The 23,823-nt window shown below is 33.0% G+C and overlaps 4 protein-coding genes across 4 annotated transcripts; 1 reads left to right on the top strand and 3 right to left on the bottom strand.

Moving 5' to 3' along the window:
- On the top strand, positions 1-868 carry LOC140958949 (cysteine proteinase inhibitor B-like). Its single transcript, XM_073416588.1, has one exon. It carries the CDS (start codon positions 205-207, stop codon positions 616-618), a length of 414 nt encoding a protein of 137 aa, XP_073272689.1. The 5' UTR covers positions 1-204; the 3' UTR covers positions 619-868.
- A 2,224-nt stretch (positions 869-3,092) lies between these two features.
- On the bottom strand, positions 3,093-4,138 carry LOC140964222 (glycine-rich protein-like). The gene is made up of 2 exons (XM_073423812.1): positions 3,964-4,138; positions 3,093-3,604 (listed from the first exon to the last, which is right to left on the bottom strand). Exons 1-2 carry the CDS (start codon positions 4,076-4,078, stop codon positions 3,318-3,320), a joined length of 402 nt encoding a protein of 133 aa, XP_073279913.1. The 5' UTR covers positions 4,079-4,138; the 3' UTR covers positions 3,093-3,317.
- A 6,998-nt stretch (positions 4,139-11,136) lies between these two features.
- On the bottom strand, positions 11,137-12,134 carry LOC140964208 (glycine-rich protein-like). The gene is made up of 2 exons (XM_073423787.1): positions 11,970-12,134; positions 11,137-11,580 (listed from the first exon to the last, which is right to left on the bottom strand). The coding sequence occupies exons 1-2, from the start codon at positions 12,079-12,081 to the stop codon at positions 11,345-11,347; spliced, it is 348 nt and encodes a 115-aa protein (XP_073279888.1). The 5' UTR covers positions 12,082-12,134; the 3' UTR covers positions 11,137-11,344.
- A 5,540-nt stretch (positions 12,135-17,674) lies between these two features.
- LOC140964217 (glycine-rich protein-like) lies at positions 17,675-18,671 on the bottom strand. The gene is made up of 2 exons (XM_073423799.1): positions 18,507-18,671; positions 17,675-18,118 (listed from the first exon to the last, which is right to left on the bottom strand). Exons 1-2 carry the CDS (start codon positions 18,616-18,618, stop codon positions 17,883-17,885), a joined length of 348 nt encoding a protein of 115 aa, XP_073279900.1. The 5' UTR covers positions 18,619-18,671; the 3' UTR covers positions 17,675-17,882.
- Positions 18,672-23,823: the final 5,152 nt, after the last annotated feature.

Below are 23,823 nucleotides of genomic sequence, written 5' to 3'. Positions count from 1 at the left end.
ATGCAAACTCCCGAATTATCCCATGCACCATTCGAGACGCGGCACCCCGCTGCTGCTGCCAACACCAACTTTCCTCGTTTAACGTGTCAACAGTATCCCCATACCACCCCTGCCCCCATCCTCCCTTGAAAAAAGCAACAAATTCTCAATATAAATCGTTAAACCCGTCACCATTTCCCAACAAGACACAAAAAACTGAAGAAAATGGCGATAAAAACTATAAAACAAGCCCTCCTCCTCTTCTTCATCATGATCTTGACCACATCCCAGTTTTACATGCATGCCAACGCCGTCGGAGAAAAAGTGGGAGGCCGAAGAGAAGTAAAGAATGTGCACAGCAACAAACAGATCCAGGATCTGGGGAGATTCTGCATCGAACAGTACAATCTAAAGATGCTGCAGAAGGGTATTAATGGCAGCAGCGGCAAGCTTCTGACGTTCTCGGAGGTGGTGGAGGCAGAGACGCAGGTGGTTTCCGGGATCAAATATTATCTGAAGATCTCTGCCGCCCCTCATGGCGGCGGGGTTGCCCGCGAGTTCGAGGCCGTGGTATTGGTGAAGCCGTGGATGCGTTCTAAGGAAGTGCTCACTTTTGATCCATCCCCTAGATCTTACTGACGACAAAGAATTGATCAATCAGAGTTGATCATTTCTTGATTTTCTTTCTTTCGTCTTTTTCAAACTTCTGTATTTTCTTCTTTTTTTTTTTTTTGTTGGGTTCGATTTTGTTCGATTATGTAGGTTGAGTATGAGGTACGTCTGGAGATCGGATTCTAATAAATTTGGAGAAAAAAATCGTCTTAATTTGCATGGCTTGGGTGGTGTAAAAGATTATATAATAAATAAAGTAATAAACATACATTTTAGACCCCTCAAATTTCAATTTAATTCCAAGATGGCAAAAACTTGTGTGAGACGGTCTCACGAGTCGTATTTTGTGATACAGATCTCTTATTTGAGTTATCTGTGAAAAAATATTATTTTTTATGCTAAGAGTATTACTTTTTATTGTGAATATCGGTAGGGTTGACCCGTCTCACAGATAAAGATCCGTGAGACCGTCTCACAAGAGACCTACTCTTCCAAGATTTGTGATATTTAATTTCTTTCACAGGATGATATTGATGATCGTAGAGAAATTTTATTAAAAAAAAAAAAGTAAAATTTGGTAAAATATTTCATGAAAGATACCACAATTCTGAGAATGAAAGATTCCATATTTTTATATTTCTTATTGTGATCAAGTACGATTGTTGCTCCTAGCAGCGAAAGCTGGAATTTGGGTTCCACTAATTCGATCCGCTGCAGCCAAAATAACTTGTTCGGCCATATTTTTTTTAAAATATATATTATCATTTCGGTATTGTGATTCTCATTTTAGCGGATCGGGTTTTTACCAAACATACTAATTTTAGAAGCCCATTATATAGTCTGAATTGGGTTTTTACAAGAAGTCTGTTATTTTAGTCCTAATAGTAGAGATGTAAATAAATCGAGTCGAATCGAACAGTATCGAGTTCGAGCTCGACTCGTTTAAGATATATATAGATTCGAGCTCGACTCGTTTTAAAATTATTAAGGTTATGAATAGCTCGATCTCGGATTGTTAATAGCTCGTTTATCAAGTTTAAGGAGTCTGGCTCGAGCTCTTATCGTTAAACAAACTTGTTTTTGAACTCGTTAATCAAGATTATTTTTGAGCACGTTAAATAAGCTCATTTTCGAGCTAGTCGATCATTCTTAGATAAAATTTCTTAATGGATATACTTCTTATTTTACAGCATTCCAACCATTTCTCTTACACTCGAGTTTTGATGTGAGACAATGTAAATTATTATTGTACACTCAAGACCCAACAAACTAGTCGAGTTTTTAACGAGTCGAACTCCAAATAACTTGTGAATGACTTGATTCATTTACATCCCTACTAATAGGGTAAGATTAAAATACCGGGCTGAATCCCAACCCGTCGACCGCCCGTTTTAACCCATGAGCTAGGGTCCATGATCCCGAAATTGAGTTCTTAAATCAAATTATATTCTTATTTTTAAAAAAATCAATTTGTATTCTTTTGAAATCATGACAATATTAGCAGATAGCAGAAAATAAGAAACTTGTTCTTAGGTAGTTCGTAGTATGATCTCTTAGGCTGGCAGGTAGGATCTGTTGGGTGCAAATTGACATAAGTAATTTATAAGAAATAAGATTGAGAAAATAGAGACTACTTATAATAAAATATTAATTACATTATAGTTTTATATATATATATATATTCTCAAACTTAGAATGCACTAATATCTGAAATGCTAATTAAGCGCAGATACATGTAGATGGTGTCACTTGAATATATATGCACTAGCGGAGTCAGGAATCCGAATCTATCTGGGTTATGATTTTAAACTCTAAATTTTTTTAATATTTTAAATTGATCTACCCGAGCTAATATCAAATTTATCCAAAATTATATCAAAATTTACATATAAATTTTTTATTTTAAATTGATCTACCTGAGCTAATATCAAATTTATCCAAAATTATACCAAAATTTACATATAAATTTTTTAAAAAAATTTTGGACCACCCGCCCGAGTGAAAAGTAGTTTGTCTCCGGCCTGTATATATGTATAATTTTTATAATCTTAAGATTCTTCATTCATGAGTATATGTGAATTCTGATTGCTACCCCGACGCAGATTGTAATTACACAGAAGTTATATCCGGATTCGCGGTAAGATCGACCACCTTACCGGAGGGTTATAAGGCTCGCCCTTGGGGTTGCTCTCTGTGTGAAAATTTTATGTGTAAGCAGACTTGAAGTTAATGTATATATATTCTATATTTTTTATTAATGCATTTATTTGTCTTAATTATATTACTAATTTTGGCACCCGTAATTGGGGGAGCATGAGATATTGTAAGATTGAATGATTCAGAAGCAGTGTATTCTTATAATGGACGTAGCTCTCGCATTGAGATCGTTGAAGCGTAATAATTGTATTTTGTTTACGATCAATTACTTTCTTTTCAATAATTTGGGATTTAATCAGTGTACGTAAATATATATATACACGAATATTCTCAAAAGTCAAATATAAAGATTTCACATATAATATGTAAAACCCCAACACAGTGTATTCACTTTAGCAGCGTACAACGTTGCATGGTCCAATATTCATGTTGGTCCATACTACATTACATCATTACACGAACAAATTAAAAGATAATTCATCCATGCAAAATTTTATTCATTATTCTTCACATACAAACGGCATTATTTGTGAATCAAACACTGCATATATATAGTTTCTTGGACTGGCTTAGTTGTGAGTCTCTGCTTCAGTAAAGTCAGCATCCACGGCTTGTCCCGCGTAGCTGCAGCACCTGCAACCCCCACCATAGGAACCTCTACCACAGCAGCCATGGTGGCAGCGTCCACCGCCACCGCCACGTCCACCTCGGCCGCCTCCTCCATATCCGCCACGCCCACCTCGGCCCCCGCCTCCATATCCGCCACGCCCACCTCGGCCGCCGCCTCCATATCCGCCACGCCCGCCTCCTCCTCCATATCTGGCATCTTCAACTTCGGTTGCCTCGGTTCCCTCAGCTGTATCGATCAGCATAATTATTTGTAGTGCAACTTAGCTATTAATAATAGAACTATCCTTGTATAAAGTTATTGAGTCAAAAATATATCTTAAACAGAAAAGTATGATAATTAATTTTTTGTAAACAGAAAAGTATGATAATTAATTTTTTGTCTGCGGCCAAAACCATTTTAGTCCGTCTTAATCAAAAGGGATAATTATCCTGTACAGCGAATTTATACCAATTTACGAAACTTTGGCATATACAATAGACGTGCTTTTCTCCATTAGTGTTAAACTTCATAAATCGGTTTGTCCATCTTTGATATAGAATAAACGAGGTGAACACATATTACATTTCGAGTTGAACAATGCTTACTTGCGTCGACAGTGTTGGTGGTCGTCTCAGCCATCTCTCTTGCGGCCACCTCGGAGGAAATGAGGAGAACCATGGCTACAAATAGGCCAAGAAAGACAAGTGCTTTTGAACCCATATTGAATTCGAATTTTGATGTATTTGTTTTGGTTTGGGATGGAATATATGGTGAATATGTCTCCTATTTATAGACATGTGAGGCACAAGATTTTGGGGTATAAATGTAAAATACTAGATTTTATTATATGTGGCGAGTAGGCCTACAATTTGGTTGGGGGTACCTTTAATGCGTATGAACACAAAAAGTGCATATTATCTTTGATTATTTATTTTGTTGGATAAGTTTGGAATTAAGCGAATGAGAAAATCTTTGATTGATTCTTCATGATCTACCAAGTTCATACAAATGTAATAATTTAGCTAGGTTTTGTAATGTTCTTTGTGCATGTGATATATATATTTTATTTAATTTGTTATATTGATGAAATGTTAGGATTATATATTGAAAAATAGAAAATTATGCAATTTGTCGCCAAAAAAAAAAAAAAAATCTGGGGATTTTTGAAATTGAAGGGAGAATTTAATCGCCTTTGTAGATTCAATTTTTTCTTTTTTCTTTGGAAAAGGTTACCTATATATTCATTGATCAAGTAGGCAAAGTATCATGTTTTACGTGTACAATTAGGAACATATAATGTAAAGCGTCCACAAAATCTATACTACGTCCATTAATGTGCAGAGCAAAATGAGCAAGAGCATGGGCTATATTCGATTTTTTATGGTAATTTATGTCGTCAAATTTCAATCTTTAGTCCACAATGTTTGAGTTTTTATTTTACAATTTTAATGATTTTCACGACATTCCGTTGATGTGGCGTCTGTAGATCTTTTACTGATTTCGCTGGAATTTCAATGTTGTTGTTTTGTTTATCAATAATTTGCATATTAGTTTAATATGGAATTGACAAAGCAACGAAAATCGAGAAGGATGAATCATAATCAACAAGAGCACCAAATGATGCGAGGGCTTCTTCGAGTGAGTCCAAACTCCCGAGCTTAGCCAGGCAAGAAGATGAGAGATTAAAAAAAAAATTTCATTTATCATGGTATGGTTGTCGATGTATGTGCTGTCATGTTAGCATTTACATAGCAAAATGAATAAAAATTAAAAACCATAATACAAAAATTGAAATTAGATACTATGGATGACCAAAATCTTTATCCGTGAAACATGTAAACTCTGCCCATATTTACAATAAAAAGTAATATTTTTCTTATAAAATATAATATTTTTTCATGGATGACTTAAATAGAATATTCGTTTCACAAAATTGACTTTTGAGACCGTCTCACAAAAATTTTGTGTATAAAAATCACCCTTTAACCATCAAGCGTAATATTACATATTTTTTGTCGCATCTTATCCTATCTTCTACAATTTTAATTTCAAAAATCGATATCTTTAATTTGAAAATTAAAAAATTACTTCATTCTATATTTTTTTACAAAACACATGCATTGCGTTTGCAACTAGTTACTAAAAATTATGGGATGTGTGCTGTCGCCGCGATCATGACGTGATTGCACAACCACTCGTTGTTCAACACATATAGTGTAATCTTTGTCAACTCCCTCTCAAACCCGCTTCAAGTAGTTGATATTTTATGTTTATATAATAAGATATATAATATATATCAATTGCTAATATCTTTATATATAAATATTTTTCGAAAATTTGTTAATTATTAATTAATTAAGAGTAGGTTTCTTGTGAGACGATCTCACAAATATTTATCTGTGAGACAGGTCAACCTTACCAATATTCACAATAAAAAGTAATACTCTTAACATAAAAAGTAATACTTTTTCATGGATGATCAAAATAAGAGACCGTCTCACAAAATACGACTCGTGAGAGCGTCTCACACAAGTTTTTGTCTTTATTTAATCTATGTTTAGTTAATTATATTAATAAATATTTATTTATTGTTCCAAAATTACATCAAAAAATGGAATTCTCAATTTCAGTAGAATATGTTAGTAATATTCTATGTCATATCAATAATATTCAGACGTGCTGCGTCAACGTTCCAACGAAATCAAACAAACCGCGAAAAAATATATTACGGTGAAGACCAAATGGGAGAAAATGTTCAATTTATATTGGAAAAAAGTGTATATATGACAAAATGTATGGACTCATGCATGACGAAAGAAAGAAATTTTGGCGTTTAGATTTTTTTTCATCCATTTTTTTAATTATATATACGTACAAATTTATATAAATATAATTTTAGTGGAGACAAAAAATCCACGAAATTAAAACAATGGGACCAAATATTGAACCACCATTGAAATTATTGTCCCATATTTCACGTGACCTAATTTCAAACGTTGAATATAGAAATAAAAAAAAAATACATCTTAGGGACGAACATTTTTAATCTATATTATCTTTACTACATCCGTCTCTTTACAAGATTGTTTTATATTTTTTAGAACTATTTTTGATTTGATTATTTAATCTATACTATATCTATCTCTATAGCTTGTATAGTATTAGCGACTTTTCGCACACATTGTATTTATATATGTGTTATTTTTTTTTAATTTAAAACATAAAAGATTTATATAAATAGACAAAAAAATATGTATATACCAAAGTTTTAAAACTAAATAACTATATAGATATATTCAAAATACCAGTATAATTTTTTAACAAAATTATAGTTTAAATAAACTATAATACTACTAAAATCATATTTTTAACAAAGTCTAAAATCCAAATAATCATATATATATATATATATATATAACTAAATATTAAATTTATGATTTTAAAAATAAGAAATTACATTTTCAACAAAAAGTCGAAAATCGGTCTGACCTGTCAAACGTTTTGTACGCAATGTCTGTATCGGACCTGTGATCGATTCCCGATCGAACCGATTGGTCCGATTTTGAAAACAATAAATAATATAGATAAAGCATGAGAATTTTAGAGTAATTATTTTTGAAGTCTTGTGAACAATTTAAATACTAAAATATCCTTATTAAACTACAAAAATACTCAATTTTTTATTCAATAAAAATATAACAAAACTAATTTAGCAAATTTGTGACTTATAGAACTAACATATCTTACTCACTTTAAGAAAAAAATAAATTATATTTATCTATAGATTTAATTTTTTAAAGACCATATCAATAATTATAATTTTGAAAATAACAAAAAATGTTATTTTTAGATAATTATTCCACTAAAAATTTGAAGGAGACTGATATGGTCGTCTAAAAATATATATGCTTCTTCGTTGAACATTTCAACGTTGTGAACACTAAATATATATTATATTTTGTTTTTTTTATAATAATTTTTAGATGTGGAAGATGATATGATTAGTTGAACTCGGATAAGATTGAGAAGATTTCGCTTGTTGATGAACTTAGGATAATAGACAATTTCTTCAATATCAAATATCTTTATTGTTTGTACTATCATAATGTTTTTTTTTCCAATTTTTGTCTAACTACGTACATATTTGTTATTTAGATTTCATTTCAAAGACTTATATGTAATTTCAATATTTATTTGCCACTTTTTTTCCTCAACTAGCTCCATCATTTTAGATACAACAAAGATTAACTAAATCAAGTATTTAAAAATATTTTATAAAAAATATAAATAAATCAATTATTTGAAAAAGTAAAAATATATCCATCATAAAAAACACATAATATTAATATATGTATGCTAATATTAAAAGAAGTATGAGACATTATTTGTATTTATAATATCAATTGAATTTTACAAAAATGCCATTACATTTGAGTTAAGAGTGCATAAATGAGAGTAGTACTGAGATGAGTAACTTCATGAGAAAGTTCTCGTGTGTCAAGCTGCTAACATTGCACGGCTTGATCTGGTTGGCTATGTGGTCAGTAATAGAGTGATGTCAGATCTTAACGGATAATACTATCTCTGTTGGGGACGATACCGACGGTAGGAAAATTGTAAGATTGATCTATAAGGATACAAGTCAACACCAGCAGATAGACATGACCTATTAGAACCCAAGTATGTGCACGCTGCTCTGCCATAAACATAATGAAATAAAGTTGAGCCATGAATAACAACTATATTTTTTCGCCCTGTGATAAGCGTTTGATCTTAACAATTAGTATCAGAGCAAGATCACGAATTCAAATATCTCAATAAACATAATTCTATACTTCTTGGGGGAAATAATGTTGAGTTAAGTCTCTTAGGAAGTTCTCGTGCCTCAAACTGCTGAGGTTGCGCTGCTTGATGTGGTTGGCTCTCTGGGTCGTAAAAGAATGACGTCAGTTTTTAACAGGTAATATTGTCTCTAATGAGAACATGGCCGACAGTAAGAAAAAAGTAAGACTAATCTATAATGGATATTAGACAACAACAGCAGATAGACACGCAATTTCTCGGAATCATGAGCCTAAAAACCCCATATATTAACACCTAAATAGGTGTATTATGCGTTGCGAAAAATATAAATAAATAAAGTTGCGTATTGACTAACAGTTACAACTTTTAGTCTAATGATAATCGCTTGACCTTAACACTTACCAAATTTTAAAATTATTCTTTCTCATTCAATAAAATACAATAAAACAGGTTTATGTACTTGTGTTTGAATTCATAGATTACAACGCAAGACATGTCTATATTTTTTTCCTTTACTTTGTTGTTGAGTCCAATCGACTAAAAATGCCACTAAAGTGTACCAACTCTGTATGACGTAGTTGCTTGCGTACATACACAAGCTTACGTTCTTTCAATATTTTTCTGTCATAAAAATTTATAAATTACAATTTTTCTCTTGTTTGATATATTCCTGTTATATTGAAATATCAACTAAGGGTAGTACTACTATTACCGTATTGAAAAATACATAAACTAAAAATTACGGTACTAAAATATTTTTATTGATAACATACGGAAAATATAATTAACATACTGATTATAACGAGATTTTAGTATGATATCGATATATACTTTTTTATACTGAAAAATATTTATATTTTTTTAAAATTTTAATTTCATTATTTAAAATTACTTAATTTTTTTCCTGTTTATACTGCGGCATTATCTATACTTCTTTAAAGTAAATATAAATGTATTAACAAAGTCACTTGGTTGTTTATATATGTTCAAAATATCTGATTTTGATGTGGTTGCTTATTTTCATATCGATCCAAAAAAACTAAAATTTATTCTTTTAGATTTAAAGACAAAAGGAAGAGTAATGATACAATACATATGATAGTAAAACTATTATTTAACAATTAGATAAAATAATATCAATATGTAGTTTTTATTCAAAGAAAAGAAAAAAAAAAGGATAATTTTCATCTAATTTAATTTAATTCCTCTGTTTGAATCGATATCGAAAAGGTTTTTGAGAAACAATTCTTGTTTGGTCGCTTTTTTACACTACAAAAAAAAAAAAAAAATTGTGAACCGTTGCTAATTAACGACGGTTTTAACGATGGAACTTTAAAACGTCGTTAAAGTCATCGTTGCAAACATATTGCAACAGTTTTTCAAAAACCGTCGCTAATTCGTTATAAACGGTCGTTAATTAACGACAGTTTATAACGAAAACCGTCGCGAATTAACGATAGAATAAATCAAAAACTATAGTCAATTAACGACAGTTTAGTCAAACCCTCCCGACAGTATCAGCCATGGCGGCGGCATCAGCCACGTCCACGGTTGTATCCAACCCTCCCTTCCTCATATCCTAATTTCATGCATACATAAACTTCTATACGCGATGCATTTTAAGTTTAATATCCTAACACAGAATTATAAATTTTCCTACACGACATAGAATACTGTTTTTAAACAAAAAGATTTAATCATATTTCCGGTTAATATTCGAGTTGATTCCAATCTAGTTTCAACCCATGTCGTTCTAGAAATAAAATTTAAATAGGAGAATGGATTGAAACTAGATTGAAACGAAGAGCAATACTTCCAAACATGGGAGAGGATCAACATGATCAGAAAACAAAGGCGAGATAAATTAAAGCTAGCACAGCGAGCCTAGTCTGGAATGCAGAAGAAAATCTATACAACGCATCAGTCAATCCAATAGTGATTTCATAGCTGGAAATGCAACAGAGAGAATCCGGTGCTAGATTGAAGGAGAACAGAGGTAGGACATGAAACCACTTTGGTACGATTAAGATGTAGAATTCGAGCGTGTTAGGCTCACATAACATGATTGGGTTCTGCCTTCCCTGTAGTGAACACAATGCCCTTGACAGGGTGCTACCATCCCCGAATTTGGGTTGTCCTTCTCAATTTCCGCTTCAGCTGAGGAAAGTCTAAGTGGTGGGACAGTGGGTGACACGATCGATAATTATTAGCAAATAGGAGTATGGACTTAGGATCTTCTTGAGTTCATTTTTGTGGTTAAAATGATATCAGAACCAAAACTCACCGCTATTAGACTGTTATATGGATCACGCCAAAACCCACCGCTATTAGACTGCTATATGGATCACCGAGAATGTCTTGTAAACTTCACACTTTCATTCACGAACATGAAAGAGTAGGTTAAATGTCTCACATCAGCTATATTAAATCCTTAGAAAATATATATATGAACTTAAAGAATCATCTCTTTGAAACACTAAAATACATTCTTTTGCAATCAACTAAGATAATAAAACTACAACGTAGTTTATAAAAATCTCAGCGTCATCTTGCAAAGCTGCCTGAAGCAAGAGAATATAAATTGGTTCCTCATCAGGTAGTTAGTTGGCAGAGCTCATGCATGAAAATGAATTATATATGTAAATTCATTTTAGTAAAGGGTATTTCGGATTTCTTTACATATGTATTTTCTGGTTTTAATTTTGCTATGTATTGGCAATGCATGTTCGGATTGTGTGATTTCAAAGAGATGACAACAAAGAAAGATTTTGAAGCACCATGTTCTTATATTTCTCTTGTGAACTCTGGTTTCACCGCAGTGCTTACAAGTCACGTTGATGGTGAATCATTATAAATCTTGTTTGCTATTTGTACTTCAGTTTTCTTCGATGATATCATCGTTATTTATAATTAACATCGAGGTTTTAATGCTGATATATATATATGTACACTGACATGTTCTGAAATATACCAAATACAAAACATGATCCACATATATCAAACCACAAGACAGTGTCTCACTTTGGTTGTGCAAAAGGTTGCACAGTCCAATTATATACTTCCACACAATATTACCATTACATGAACAGATTACAAGATAATCCATCCATGCAATTCTTTTATTCATCAGTCTTCACATATAAACTGCATTATTTGAGAATATCTTGGGCTGGCTTTGTTAATTTAGTTTTGAGTTTCGTCTTCAACAAAGTCAGGATCCACAGCTTGCCCGGCGTAGCTGCAGCACCTGCAACCCCCACCGTATCTACCTCCGCCGCAGCAGCCATAGCGGCAGCGTCCACCTCGGCCGCCTCCATATCCACCGTGACCACCGCCTCCATATCCACCTCGGCCGCCACGCCCTCCTCCGTATCCACCTCCATATTGATCTCCAACTTCAGTTTCCTCCGTTTCCTTGTCTGTATAAAAATCACCATGATTATTACGTAATTCAATACAAGAATTAATAATGACTCCAGATTTTTTATTGGCAGTGAATTTAACTGTGAATTGGTACGAATGGAACTCATGCATATAAACACGACAAAAAATAATTTTCATCCATATCTTAATCGCAAAAGTTATTAATTTTCATACATGTAAACAGGACATAAACTAATGCTGTCCTAAAACAAATGGTTCTTGATTTATGAACTTTAGATACTTTTGGTTCTCAAACAGATTCCCATTTTCGAAAAAGAAACTGTGCAGATTCATCTTTACCTGGATGATAAAAAAAAAAACACCTAAAATTCATAAACCGTAATGCTTAGACGGTGTCTATATTCGTAGTCGATAAAATGCTTACTTGCTTCAACAGAGTTGGTGGTCTCAGCCAACTCTCTCGCGGCCACCTCAGAGGAAATGAGGAGAACCATGGCTACAAGAAAGCCAAGAAAGACAAGTGCTTTGGAACCCATATCAAATTTTGATGTATTTGTTTTGGTTTGGGATGGGAATATATGGTGAATATGTCTCCTATTTATAGACATGTGAGGCACAAGATTTTTGCGTATAATTGTAAAAATCTTAAATTTTATGAGATGAGATGAGATGTGGCGAGTAGGCCCAGAATGTAGTTGGCTGTTGAAAACTGCCTTTAATGCGTATGAACACAAAGTCCGTCTTATCTTTGATTATTTGAGTGTTTCAAGTTTAAAATAAGCAATAATTTAGCTGTTTAGGTACTTTGTCATATAGTTAGTGTTTTATTTTTCTTATAATGATTTTTCTTATATTGATTATATAATTTAAATAGAATCTAGTAAGTAAAAGCTAAGAAATTGTCACTCATTAATGACGAACTCGAAAAATAAATTTGATTTTTATTCGAAATTATTGAATTCGAGCCAAATAAAAAAAATGTTCAAACTTATTGTCATGAATTGATCCCAAGTTATTTTTTCAGATAGTTCGAGAACCACTTGTGAGGTTTAATATTTTATTAATACTAATATCTATATTATTATGTAATAAACAATAATGCATCAAACCCTTTAGAGTAACTAATTAAATCGGTCATTTTAATAGACGGATAAAAAGCTCCCTTTCCTCATCAATAATAATTGTTATAAGAATACCTAAATAATTTGTTAATAACAATTAATTACTAATATATTTAAAAATAATTAATTTTTCTAAAAATCTATACATGCAAATTATTGTGTGTGTGAGTTGTTAGTAATATAATTATATATTAAATATATTGTGGGGTCCTTAGCTCTTAATCGTTATTACAATACAATTTGATTAGGGTTAATTAATTACAGCGGAAAACGAGTTTAAAATTTCTTTACAATTAACCCAAAATATGCTATTTGAATACTAAAAATAGTATTTCATCTCACATCATAAAACATGCCCACACATAATCAAAACAACTCATACAACAACAAATCATATCCTCGGGACATACCCCGATATATAGATACATAAACATATATACTGGGAAAGACCACTAAACCTCAGCTCAACTGTGACTCCCTCCAGAAGTACCATCTCCGGTCTCCTGATATCTTGGAGTACCTGTCATTGTCCACATACAAAGACAACAACAGCCCCGTCTGGGGTGAGCAAAGCTCAGTCTGAAGCAACCACAATATATACCACAGATATCTAAACAATGATATATGATATGCAATGCATGTATGTCGTGGAGGTATCAGGTCAAATGCCCATCCACTGAGCACATGTCAGAATCAATCGAATCGCTATCAAATCAATGCTCGAGCTGGCACACCGGCCTCAATCAGGGATAATCGTATGATAGCGTCGACAAAGCGCCATCGAATCCCAAATCTCAATCAAATCATCGGGGCCACTAATTTCTATGCTTTAAGGGTCATGTAATACCAAACATAGCATCGTGTTCACAAACCCCAGAATCAAATCAAATCATATCAGGGTATCCAAGGATCATAGCTCAACGTGTATGTCATGTATGCCACATCAACTCAACAAATAAGGCATATAGACATATATTTTCAATCAACTTAGTCAAATCAATCAAACATATATCATATGATACAGATACATGTCGTATGTTACTCGGTCGCAACATACCTCAATTCTTCGTTCCAGTCGATGTAGCTTGAAGATATCAGTATAATGATCTATCGACATCGATAACACATTTATTTCAATCAATAACATCATTCAAAATCACAAATATCTTTTGAAACTTTGAAAATTCATATTAAATCAAAATCATAACATAATTTAATTCCGACTTCAAAACTTAGTTTCTTGTCGGTTATTCTACCTCATATATAATCAGAATTAATAACATCTGACACATAATTCTTCAATCTCAATCCAACGATTAAAATTCCCTAATTATCATCAATTGGGAATAATTCAAAATAAAATCACTATAATCATCTCTTCTTCGTTAAAATCATACACTATTCAACAATCTTCAATTTCTGTATGATTTAATAATTTATCGGATTTATTCCAGAAATCGACGAATTTCAAAGATCACAAAAAATATAAAATTTATACCTCAAATCGAAGACCTCGTGTCAACGATCCCAGAACTGAAGTCGGTTCGTCGATTGAATAAATCGATAAATCGCAAGATCGAAAAAAAACCTCAAAACCATATTCTCTCACCTCTCATCTCTCGCTCTGTATCATACGTGAGTCGGATTTATATTTTTTTTAATTATTATATTATATTATATTATTTAACATTTTAACATCGGTATATCCCTTCGGACCAGTCAAGCAATCAAATTTTTCAAAACTCAAAACATGAAAATTCTATATCTTTGAGTTTTCGACGTTATATCCAAACCTCAAATCATTTGAACTTCATATGAGCAAGATATGACACTAATTACCATTTTGTCCTTAAAATTAATTCATTATTTTTCAACTTATTTACGAAAATGCCATCAAAATAAATTGAATATTTTTCAATTTATTTACAAAAATGCCATCAAGACTATTTTAGTCTCGGGGTCTCACATTTCTCCCCAACTTAAAAAATTTCGTCCTCGAAATCTCAAACATCTCTATATACATAACATTGGCAAACATATAATTTGTCACCAGTTATAGTAAATATCAAAACTAAAATCAGTAAATAGATCATTATACATTGAATACAATGGAACAGGAGGAATAGAATCAAACAAGCGCGGATACGATTCTCGCATCTTGGTTTTCAATTCCCACGTTGACTCCTCTACACCATGTCGTGTCCATTGCACTCGAACTAGCGGAATCGATTTATTACGCAATATTTTCTCCTTCCGATCCATAATGCAAACAGGTTGTTCAACATAGGAAAGAGAAGGATCAAGTTCAACCTCATCAGGTTGAAGCACATGTGATGGACCTGGTTCATACTTTCTCAACATAGAAACATGAAACACATCATGAATGACAGATAAAGCTGGTGGCAATGCCAACCGATAGGCAAGATCCCCAACTCGATCAAGGATCTCATATGGTCCAACATATCGAGGAGATAATTTTTCTCGCATGCCAAATCAACAGTGCCTCTGAAGGAAGATATTTTCAAAAACACTTTGTCATCTTTCTGGAATTCCAAGGGTCGTCTTCGTTTATTCGCATAACTCGTTTGACGATCCTGAGCAGCTTTCATCCGCTGTCGAATCAACTGAACCTTATCATTCATTTCCTGTATCATTTCAGGTCCAGTCAATTGTCTTTCACCAATTTCATCCCAAAATAACGGTGACCTACATCGTCTCCCGTACAAGACTTCAAACGGTGCCATACCAATGCTCGTTTGAAAGCTATTATTATAAGAAAATTCCACCAATGGTAAAGCATCTTGCCATCCCATTCTGAAATCCATCACAACCGCACGTAACATATCTTCTAACGTTTGAATTGTACGCTCCGTTTGGCCATCAGTCTGAGGATGATAAGCAGTACTCATAGACAAACGCGTACCCATTGCTTCTTGAAAACTACCCCAGAATTTAGAAGCAAACCTGGGATCACGATCTGATACAATCGAGACTGGCACACCGTGCAGTCTCACAATATTCTCGATGTATAAACGGGTCATTCTCTTATAAAGATAAGTCCGCTCATACGGAATGAAATGTTCAGATTTCGAAAGTCGATCAATAACAACCCAAATAGCATCACAGCCCTTGGGCGAACGAGGTAAATGAGTCACAAAATCCATAGCAATATGTTCCCTATTCCACTTTAGGATTTCAAGACTATGGAGCAATCCTCCAGGTTTCATTCTCTTGGCTTTTACTTGCTGGCAAACAAGACATTTCGAAATAAATTCAGCAATGTCCTTCTTCATACGTCTCCACCAGAATTGAGGTCTTAATGTCAAATACATTCTCCGACCTCCGGGGTGAATACTGTATTTGCTACAATGTGCTTCTCGAAGAATGGCAGATTTCAAATCAGAATCATTAGGGACTACCAGCCGACCATTAAGTCGTAAAGAACCATCATAAGAAATCTGAAATCCAGACTGATGTCCTGTAGATACAAGTTCTTTCGACTTTTGGACCTGAGCATCGCTTCGTTGGGTCTTTCGTATTCTCGTTATCAAGTTCGGCTCAATTTGCAATGCTGAGACAGTGACAGAATTCCAAATCGAGTGAAAAGTCCAGCCAGAAGTACATATATCCTCATGTACCTTGGCGACACTAACAGAAGCTAAAACAGAATCATGAACTTTACGACTCAAGGCATCCGCAGTAACATTCACCGATCCCGGGTGATATCGAATCTCACAATCAAAGTCCTTCAAGAGATCCATCCATCTGCGTTGCCTCATATTCAAATCAGATTGAGAAAAGAGATACTTCAGACTCTTATGGTCCGAATAAATAACAAACTTTTCTCCATACAAGTAATGGCGCCAAATTTTCAAAGCAAACACAATGGCGGCCAATTCCAGATCATGAACAGGATAACGAGTTTCATGAGATTTCAATTGACGAGACGCATAAGCAATCACCTTGCCATGTTGCATCAGAACACAGCCCAAACCTTTACCAGACGCATCTGTACACACTACAAATCCCCCGGTACCTGAGGGAATAGTAAGCACAGGTGCTGTGGTCAATCTCGTCTTCAATTCAAGAAAACTAGCTTCACATTCATCTGACCAAATGAATCGCTAATTCTTCTGTGTCAGTTGAGAAATATGTTTAGCTATTTTCGAAAATCATTCAATAAAATGATGATAATAACCAGCTAAACCCATGAAGCTACGGATCTCAGGGACATTCGTAGGTCTCGGCCAATTCAATACAGCTTCAACCTTCGCAGGATCAACAGATATTCCATGTCTCGAAATGACGTGGCCTAAAAATACTACTTTATCCATCCAGAATTCGCATTTGGACAATTTAGCATATAAATGGCCATTGCGAAGAGTTTGAAGTACAAGTCTCAAATGTTCAGCATGCTCCTTTTTCGATTTCGAATAGACAAGAATATCATCGATAAATACAATAACGAATCGGTCAAGATAATCTCGAAAAACACGATTCATTAGATCCATAAATACAGCAGGAGCATTCGTGAGACCGAAAGGCATAACCAGGAACTCATAATGGCCATACCTCGTACGAAAAGCAGTTTTAGGCACATTTTCGTCACGGACTCATACTTGATGATACCCAGAACGAAGATCAATCTTCGAGTATACAGAAGTACCCTGAAGCTGATCAAATAAGTCATCAATACGAGGAAGTGGGTACTTATTTTTCACAGTAGCCCGATTCAGTTGCCTATAATCGATACACATTCGCATAGTACCATCTTTCTTTCGAACAAATAAGACTGGAGCTCCCCAAGGTGATACACTCGGTCGAATATATCCCTTGTCGAGAAGATCCTGTAATTGTTCTTTNCACGTTGATGGTGAATCATTATAAATCTTGTTTGCTATTTGTACTTCAGTTTTCTTCGATGATATCATCGTTATTTATAATTAACATCGAGGTTTTAATGCTGATATATATATATGTACACTGACATGTTCTGAAATATACCAAATACAAAACATGATCCACATATATCAAACCACAAGACAGTGTCTCACTTTGGTTGTGCAAAAGGTTGCACAGTCCAATTATATACTTCCACACAATATTACCATTACATGAACAGATTACAAGATAATCCATCCATGCAATTCTTTTATTCATCAGTCTTCACATATAAACTGCATTATTTGAGAATATCTTGGGCTGGCTTTGTTAATTTAGTTTTGAGTTTCGTCTTCAACAAAGTCAGGATCCACAGCTTGCCCGGCGTAGCTGCAGCACCTGCAACCCCCACCGTATCTACCTCCGCCGCAGCAGCCATAGCGGCAGCGTCCACCTCGGCCGCCTCCATATCCACCGTGACCACCGCCTCCATATCCACCTCGGCCGCCACGCCCTCCTCCGTATCCACCTCCATATTGATCTCCAACTTCAGTTTCCTCCGTTTCCTTGTCTGTATAAAAATCACCATGATTATTACGTAATTCAATACAAGAATTAATAATGACTCCAGATTTTTTATTGGCAGTGAATTTAACTGTGAATTGGTACGAATGGAACTCATGCATATAAACACGACAAAAAATAATTTTCATCCATATCTTAATCGCAAAAGTTATTAATTTTCATACATGTAAACAGGACATAAACTAATGCTGTCCTAAAACAAATGGTTCTTGATTTATGAACTTTAGATACTTTTGGTTCTCAAACAGATTCCCATTTTCGAAAAAGAAACTGTGCAGATTCATCTTTACCTGGATGATAAAAAAAAAACACCTAAAATTCATAAACCGTAATGCTTAGACGGTGTCTATATTCGTAGTCGATAAAATGCTTACTTGCTTCAACAGAGTTGGTGGTCTCAGCCAACTCTCTCGCGGCCACCTCAGAGGAAATGAGGAGAACCATGGCTACAAGAAAGCCAAGAAAGACAAGTGCTTTGGAACCCATATCAAATTTTGATGTATTTGTTTTGGTTTGGGATGGGAATATATGGTGAATATGTCTCCTATTTATAGACATGTGAGGCACAAGATTTTTGCGTATAATTGTAAAAATCTTAAATTTTATGAGATGAGATGAGATGTGGCGAGTAGGCCCAGAATGTAGTTGGCTGTTGAAAACTGCCTTTAATGCGTATGAACACAAAGTCCGTCCTATCTTTGATTATTTGAGTGTTTCAAGTTTAAAATAAGCAATAATTTAGCTGTTTAGGTACTTTGTCATATAGTTAGTGTTTTATTTTTCTTATAATGATTTTTCTTATATTGATTATATAATTTAAATAGAATCTAGTAAGTAAAAGCTAAGAAATTGTCACTCATTAATGACGAACTCGAAAAATAAATTTGATTTTTATTCGAAATTATTGAATTCGAGCCAAATAAAAAAAATGTTCAAACTTATTGTCATGAATTGATCCCAAGTTATTTTTTCAGATAGTTCGAGAACCACTTGTGAGGTTTAATATTTTATTAATACTAATATCTATATTATTATGTAATAAACAATAATGCATCAAACCCTTTAGAGTAACTAATTAAATCGGTCATTTTAATAGACGGATAAAAAGCTCCCTTTCCTCATCAATAATAATTGTTATAAGAATACCTAAATAATTTGTTAATAACAATTAATTACTAATATATTTAAAAATAATTAATTTTTCTAAAAATCTATACATGCAAATTATTGTGTGCGTGAGTTGTTAATAATATAATAATTATATATTAAATATATTGTGGGGCCCTTAGCTCCTAATCGTTATTACAATACAATTTGATTAGGGTTAATTAATTACAGCGGAAAACGAGTTTAAAATTTCTTTACAATGAACCCAAAATATGCTATTTGAATACTAAAAATAGTATTTCATCTCACATCATAAAACATGCCCACACATAATCAAAACAACTCATACAACAACAAATCATATCCTCGGGACATACCCCGGTATATAGATGCATAAACATATATACTGGGAAAGACCACTAAACCTCAGCTCAACTGTGACTCCCTCCAGAAATACCATATCCGGTCTCCTGATATCTTGGAGTACCTGTCATTGTCCACATACAAAGACAACAATATCCCCGTCTGCGAAGAGCAAAGCGCAGTCTAAAGCAACCACAATATATACCACAGATATCTAAACAATGATATATGATATGCAATGCATGTATGTCGTGGAGGTATCAGGTCAAATGCCTATCCACTGAGCATATCTCAGAATCAATCGAATCGCTATCAAATCAATGCTCGAGCTGGCACACCGGCCTCAATCAGGGATAATCGTATGATAGCGTCGACAAAGCGCCATCGAATCCCAAATCTCAATCAAATCATCGGGGCCACTAATTTCTATGCTTTAAGGGTCATGTAATACCAAACATAGCATCGTGTTCACAAACCCCTGAATCAAATCAAATCATATCAGGGTATCCAAGGATCATAGCTCAACATGTATGTCATGTATGCCACATCAACTCAACAAATAAGGCATATAGACATATATTTTCAATCAACTTAGTCAAATCAATCAAACATATATCATATGATACAGATACATGTCGTATGTTACTCGGTCGCAACATACCTCAATTCTTCGTTCCAGTCGATGTAGCTTGAAGATATCAGTATAATGATCTATCGACATCGATAACGCATTTATTTCAATCAATAACATCATTCAAAATCACAAATATCTTTTGAAACTTTGAAAATTCATATTAAATCAAAATCATAACATAATTTAATTCCGACTTCAAAACTTAGTTTCTTGTCGGTTATTCTACCTCATATATAATCAGAATTAATAACATCTGACACATAATTCTTCAATCTCAATCCAACGATTAAAATTCTCTAATTATCATCAATTGGGAATAATTCAAAATAAAATCACTATAATCATCTCTTCTTCGTTAAAATCATACACTATTCAACAATCTTCAATTTATGTATGATTTAACAATTTATCGGATTTATTCCAGAAATCGAAGAATTTCAAACATCACCAAAAATATAAAATTTATACATCAAATCGAAGACCTCGTGTCAACGATCCCAGAACTGAAGTCGGTTCGTCGATTGGATAAACCGATAAATCGCAAGATCGAAAAGAAAACCTCAAAACCATATTCTCTCACCTCTCATCTCTCGCTCTGTATCATACGTGAGTCGGTGGAATTTAAAATGAATTCCACGGATTCAAATTTATTTATATTTTTTTAATTTTCTTTTAATTATTATATTATATTGTTTAACATTTTAACATCGGTATATCCCTTCGGACCAGTCAAACAATCAAATTTTCCAAAACTCAAAACATGAAAATTCTATATCTTTGAGTTTCCGACGTTATATCCAAATCTCAAATCATTTGGGCTTCATATGAGCAAGATATGTCACTAATTACCATTTTGTCCTTAAAATTAATTCATTATTTTTCAACTTATTTACGAAAATACTATCAAAATAAATTGAATATTTTTCGACTTATTTACAAAAATGTCATCAAGACTATTTTAGTTTCGGGGTCTCACATATATAAATTTCGAGCATTTTGAATATAGACTTTCAGAAGTTTGAATAGCTAGAAAACAAGTTCAAATATTTCGAGCCTAGCTCGAACTCAAACACTAATTTAAGGAAAAAAGATGAAGTATGCAAGCTTCAAATTGAGTCCGAGCTTGAATATATATTGTTACGTTCCGAGATCGGGGTTAGTTGACAACGGCGTTGTTTTACAATCAGAAAATTGAAAACAACAAGCCTCGTAGTAAAGTATAAACCAAAAATCAGTTTATTACTCATAAGCAAGCATAAAATTGTCTTTACAACGTAGATTCTTAAAACGATGAAAATATGCGGAAACATTTACAACGAGAAATAAAATACTTAAATAAGCGAAATTAAATAAACTTTTGATTCATTTTATTATCAGACCCAAAACTGGTCTTGTTTAGTTTCCTCGATTTCCTCTTCTGACTTATCTGGGGAGGGTAAAGTAAGGAGTGAGTAATATGGTGATCACTCAGTAAATGAGGGTCATTCGAGCACATAAATAACAAATACGCATTATCTTCGAAAACGCAGCATATTATGCACTACATGTTTCGTATAACATATCATAAGCATAAACGTAAACATAACTTGGCCTAGGCGCTGAGATTCCTCTACTTTTCATGGTCTACTGATATCAGTTCCTAATTTTTATTACTCTAAGGGGGCGATGCCGTATAATGGTTACATTCTCACCGTGTAAAGACCATAAACATATCTCATATTGGGATTCTCACCCATATCAAGTTGAATTTTCACAGTGGCAAAACATAAAATGTACGATGATCGTATCAAGAAGAGGTAGAAACAGAATAACGGTGCTCGACCGAAACTTTCAAAAACGAAATAATTTCTACACAACATATTTCAAAACAAGCCCATTTACCTCATATTCGGATGCTAAAAACGCAAAGGGCGCTGCTTCTTGGCTAGGATTTTTGAATGCTCCTTAGATCTGGACTGCATCAAAGCTTCGCTATTCGACAGAACTTGGAGTGCAAAAATTCGAAAATTTAGCAGCACTTGGGGAAGAACTTTTCGAAAATATGGATTGTTTGAATGATGTAAATTTTGAATGACCTATGTGTGGTATTTATAGGAGTGAGGTGAACATCTTACCATAATTATGGATGATATTCATTCTAAAATTTTGAAATGCATCTTCCATAAATTACGAGATGCTTCTTCTATAATTTCGAGATGCTTCCTTGTTGAGAAAAATTGTCTTTTATGTAATATTTTCTTTCAAATTTTGTTGATATCTCAACCTTAATTTGCGAAATAAATATATGCATTGCACTGGGTTTCGAATTATATATATTTATTGGATTGGAATTTCAAATATCATGTATTATTTATTATTTTTGAATTTATTATTTTTACAATAATACCATATCTCGAAAATAAATTCTTGTACATGTCTATATTTAAATAAATAATTACATGCCCAAAAATTTAGATTCTCACATATATTATTCGAACATAATTCAAACTTTAAAATTTTCTTCATATTTGAATTGATTTCTTTCGATTCGATTCGTTTACACACCTAAATATAACAACAATTGTAACAAAAGACTTTCATGTACAAATGAATGTAGTTGAGGTATAAAATTGTTGATTATTTTGCTTGATATGAAATCGAGCTATTGGGACATGAGGATTAAATATAGTAATACGCCTATGACTGTCAAAGGGTTGAAGACCTCTACGGTGCAAAAATTACACATATTTCATTATATTGTTTTCGGAAAAAATTACAATTTTAGTTCAGTAAATTGACTTATTTTTACTTTTTATTCTATAATTTATCAATATTTGATTTTCATGCAATAACTTGGATTTTTTGTTTTTGGTATTTATGGCTAGAAGCCTATAAAATCATTGAATATTGCTTATTTGACATTAATGTTTTCCAACCTATCTTCTGTAACGAGAATAAACATATAATGCACACATTAAAATAATTATAAACTAAAATAAAGAAGAAAAATAAAGCAAACGTCACCAAATGTCTTTTTACTTTTTTTTATTTAGATAGATTTTAATGTGTATAATATATTATTTATTATCGTCACATAAGTCATATATATACGAGAATATCAATGCCAAATTCGGTGGATTTACTGACTTCTGGCGATAAAAAGGACTAAAATAAACCAAGTTGCTGAAAGAAAACCCAACATCGACAAGTTACGCAACTAAAATTTTAGACACGTACGCCTAGTTACAAATCTACAATTTTAATTTTTCCATTGTTTTTGTGTGGCATATATGGGTTGCATAATGCTCAATCTTTAGATTACATGTATACATTTCGACACCGTTTGGTTTGTAGGATCGGATAATAAATTGTGTACAATATAATATACTAAATTGAAAGATATGAACAACAACAAAAATATACATCAAATTATTGTAGAATGCGAGTCAAAGATAGATAAAAAAAAGATATAGAAATAATAAATGTCATATATATCTTTCATACGTACCAAATTGTGTCAAAAATAATAAATTTCAATAATATATTAATCAATCTCCTCCTTAGATATGTAGAAATGTGTTAAAATATGCAAAAAAAAAAAAAAAAAA

This window comes from Primulina huaijiensis, chromosome 2 (genome assembly GCF_012295235.1).
Source record: "Primulina huaijiensis isolate GDHJ02 chromosome 2, ASM1229523v2, whole genome shotgun sequence".
Lineage (NCBI taxonomy): Eukaryota > Viridiplantae > Streptophyta > Magnoliopsida > Lamiales > Gesneriaceae > Primulina > Primulina huaijiensis.
This window is presented reverse-complemented; position numbering and strand designations above follow the sequence as displayed.

Bases quoted from the DNA above. Each gene is read 5' to 3' on its own strand.
- LOC140958949 (XM_073416588.1), top strand. From the start codon at position 205: ATGGCGATAAAAACTATAAAACAAGCCCTCCTCCTCTTCTTCATCATG.
- LOC140964222 (XM_073423812.1), bottom strand. From the start codon at position 4,078: ATGGGTTCAAAAGCACTTGTCTTTCTTGGCCTATTTGTAGCCATGGTT. The intron at 3,605-3,963 runs GTAAGCATTGTT...TGATCGATACAG, and splicing joins CACCAACACTGTCGACGCAA to CTGAGGGAACCGAGGCAACC.
- LOC140964208 (XM_073423787.1), bottom strand. From the start codon at position 12,081: ATGGGTTCCAAAGCACTTGTCTTTCTTGGCTTTCTTGTAGCCATGGTT. The intron at 11,581-11,969 runs GTAAGCATTTTA...ATTTTTATACAG, and splicing joins CACCAACTCTGTTGAAGCAA to ACAAGGAAACGGAGGAAACT.
- LOC140964217 (XM_073423799.1), bottom strand. From the start codon at position 18,618: ATGGGTTCCAAAGCACTTGTCTTTCTTGGCTTTCTTGTAGCCATGGTT. The intron at 18,119-18,506 runs GTAAGCATTTTA...ATTTTTATACAG, and splicing joins CACCAACTCTGTTGAAGCAA to ACAAGGAAACGGAGGAAACT.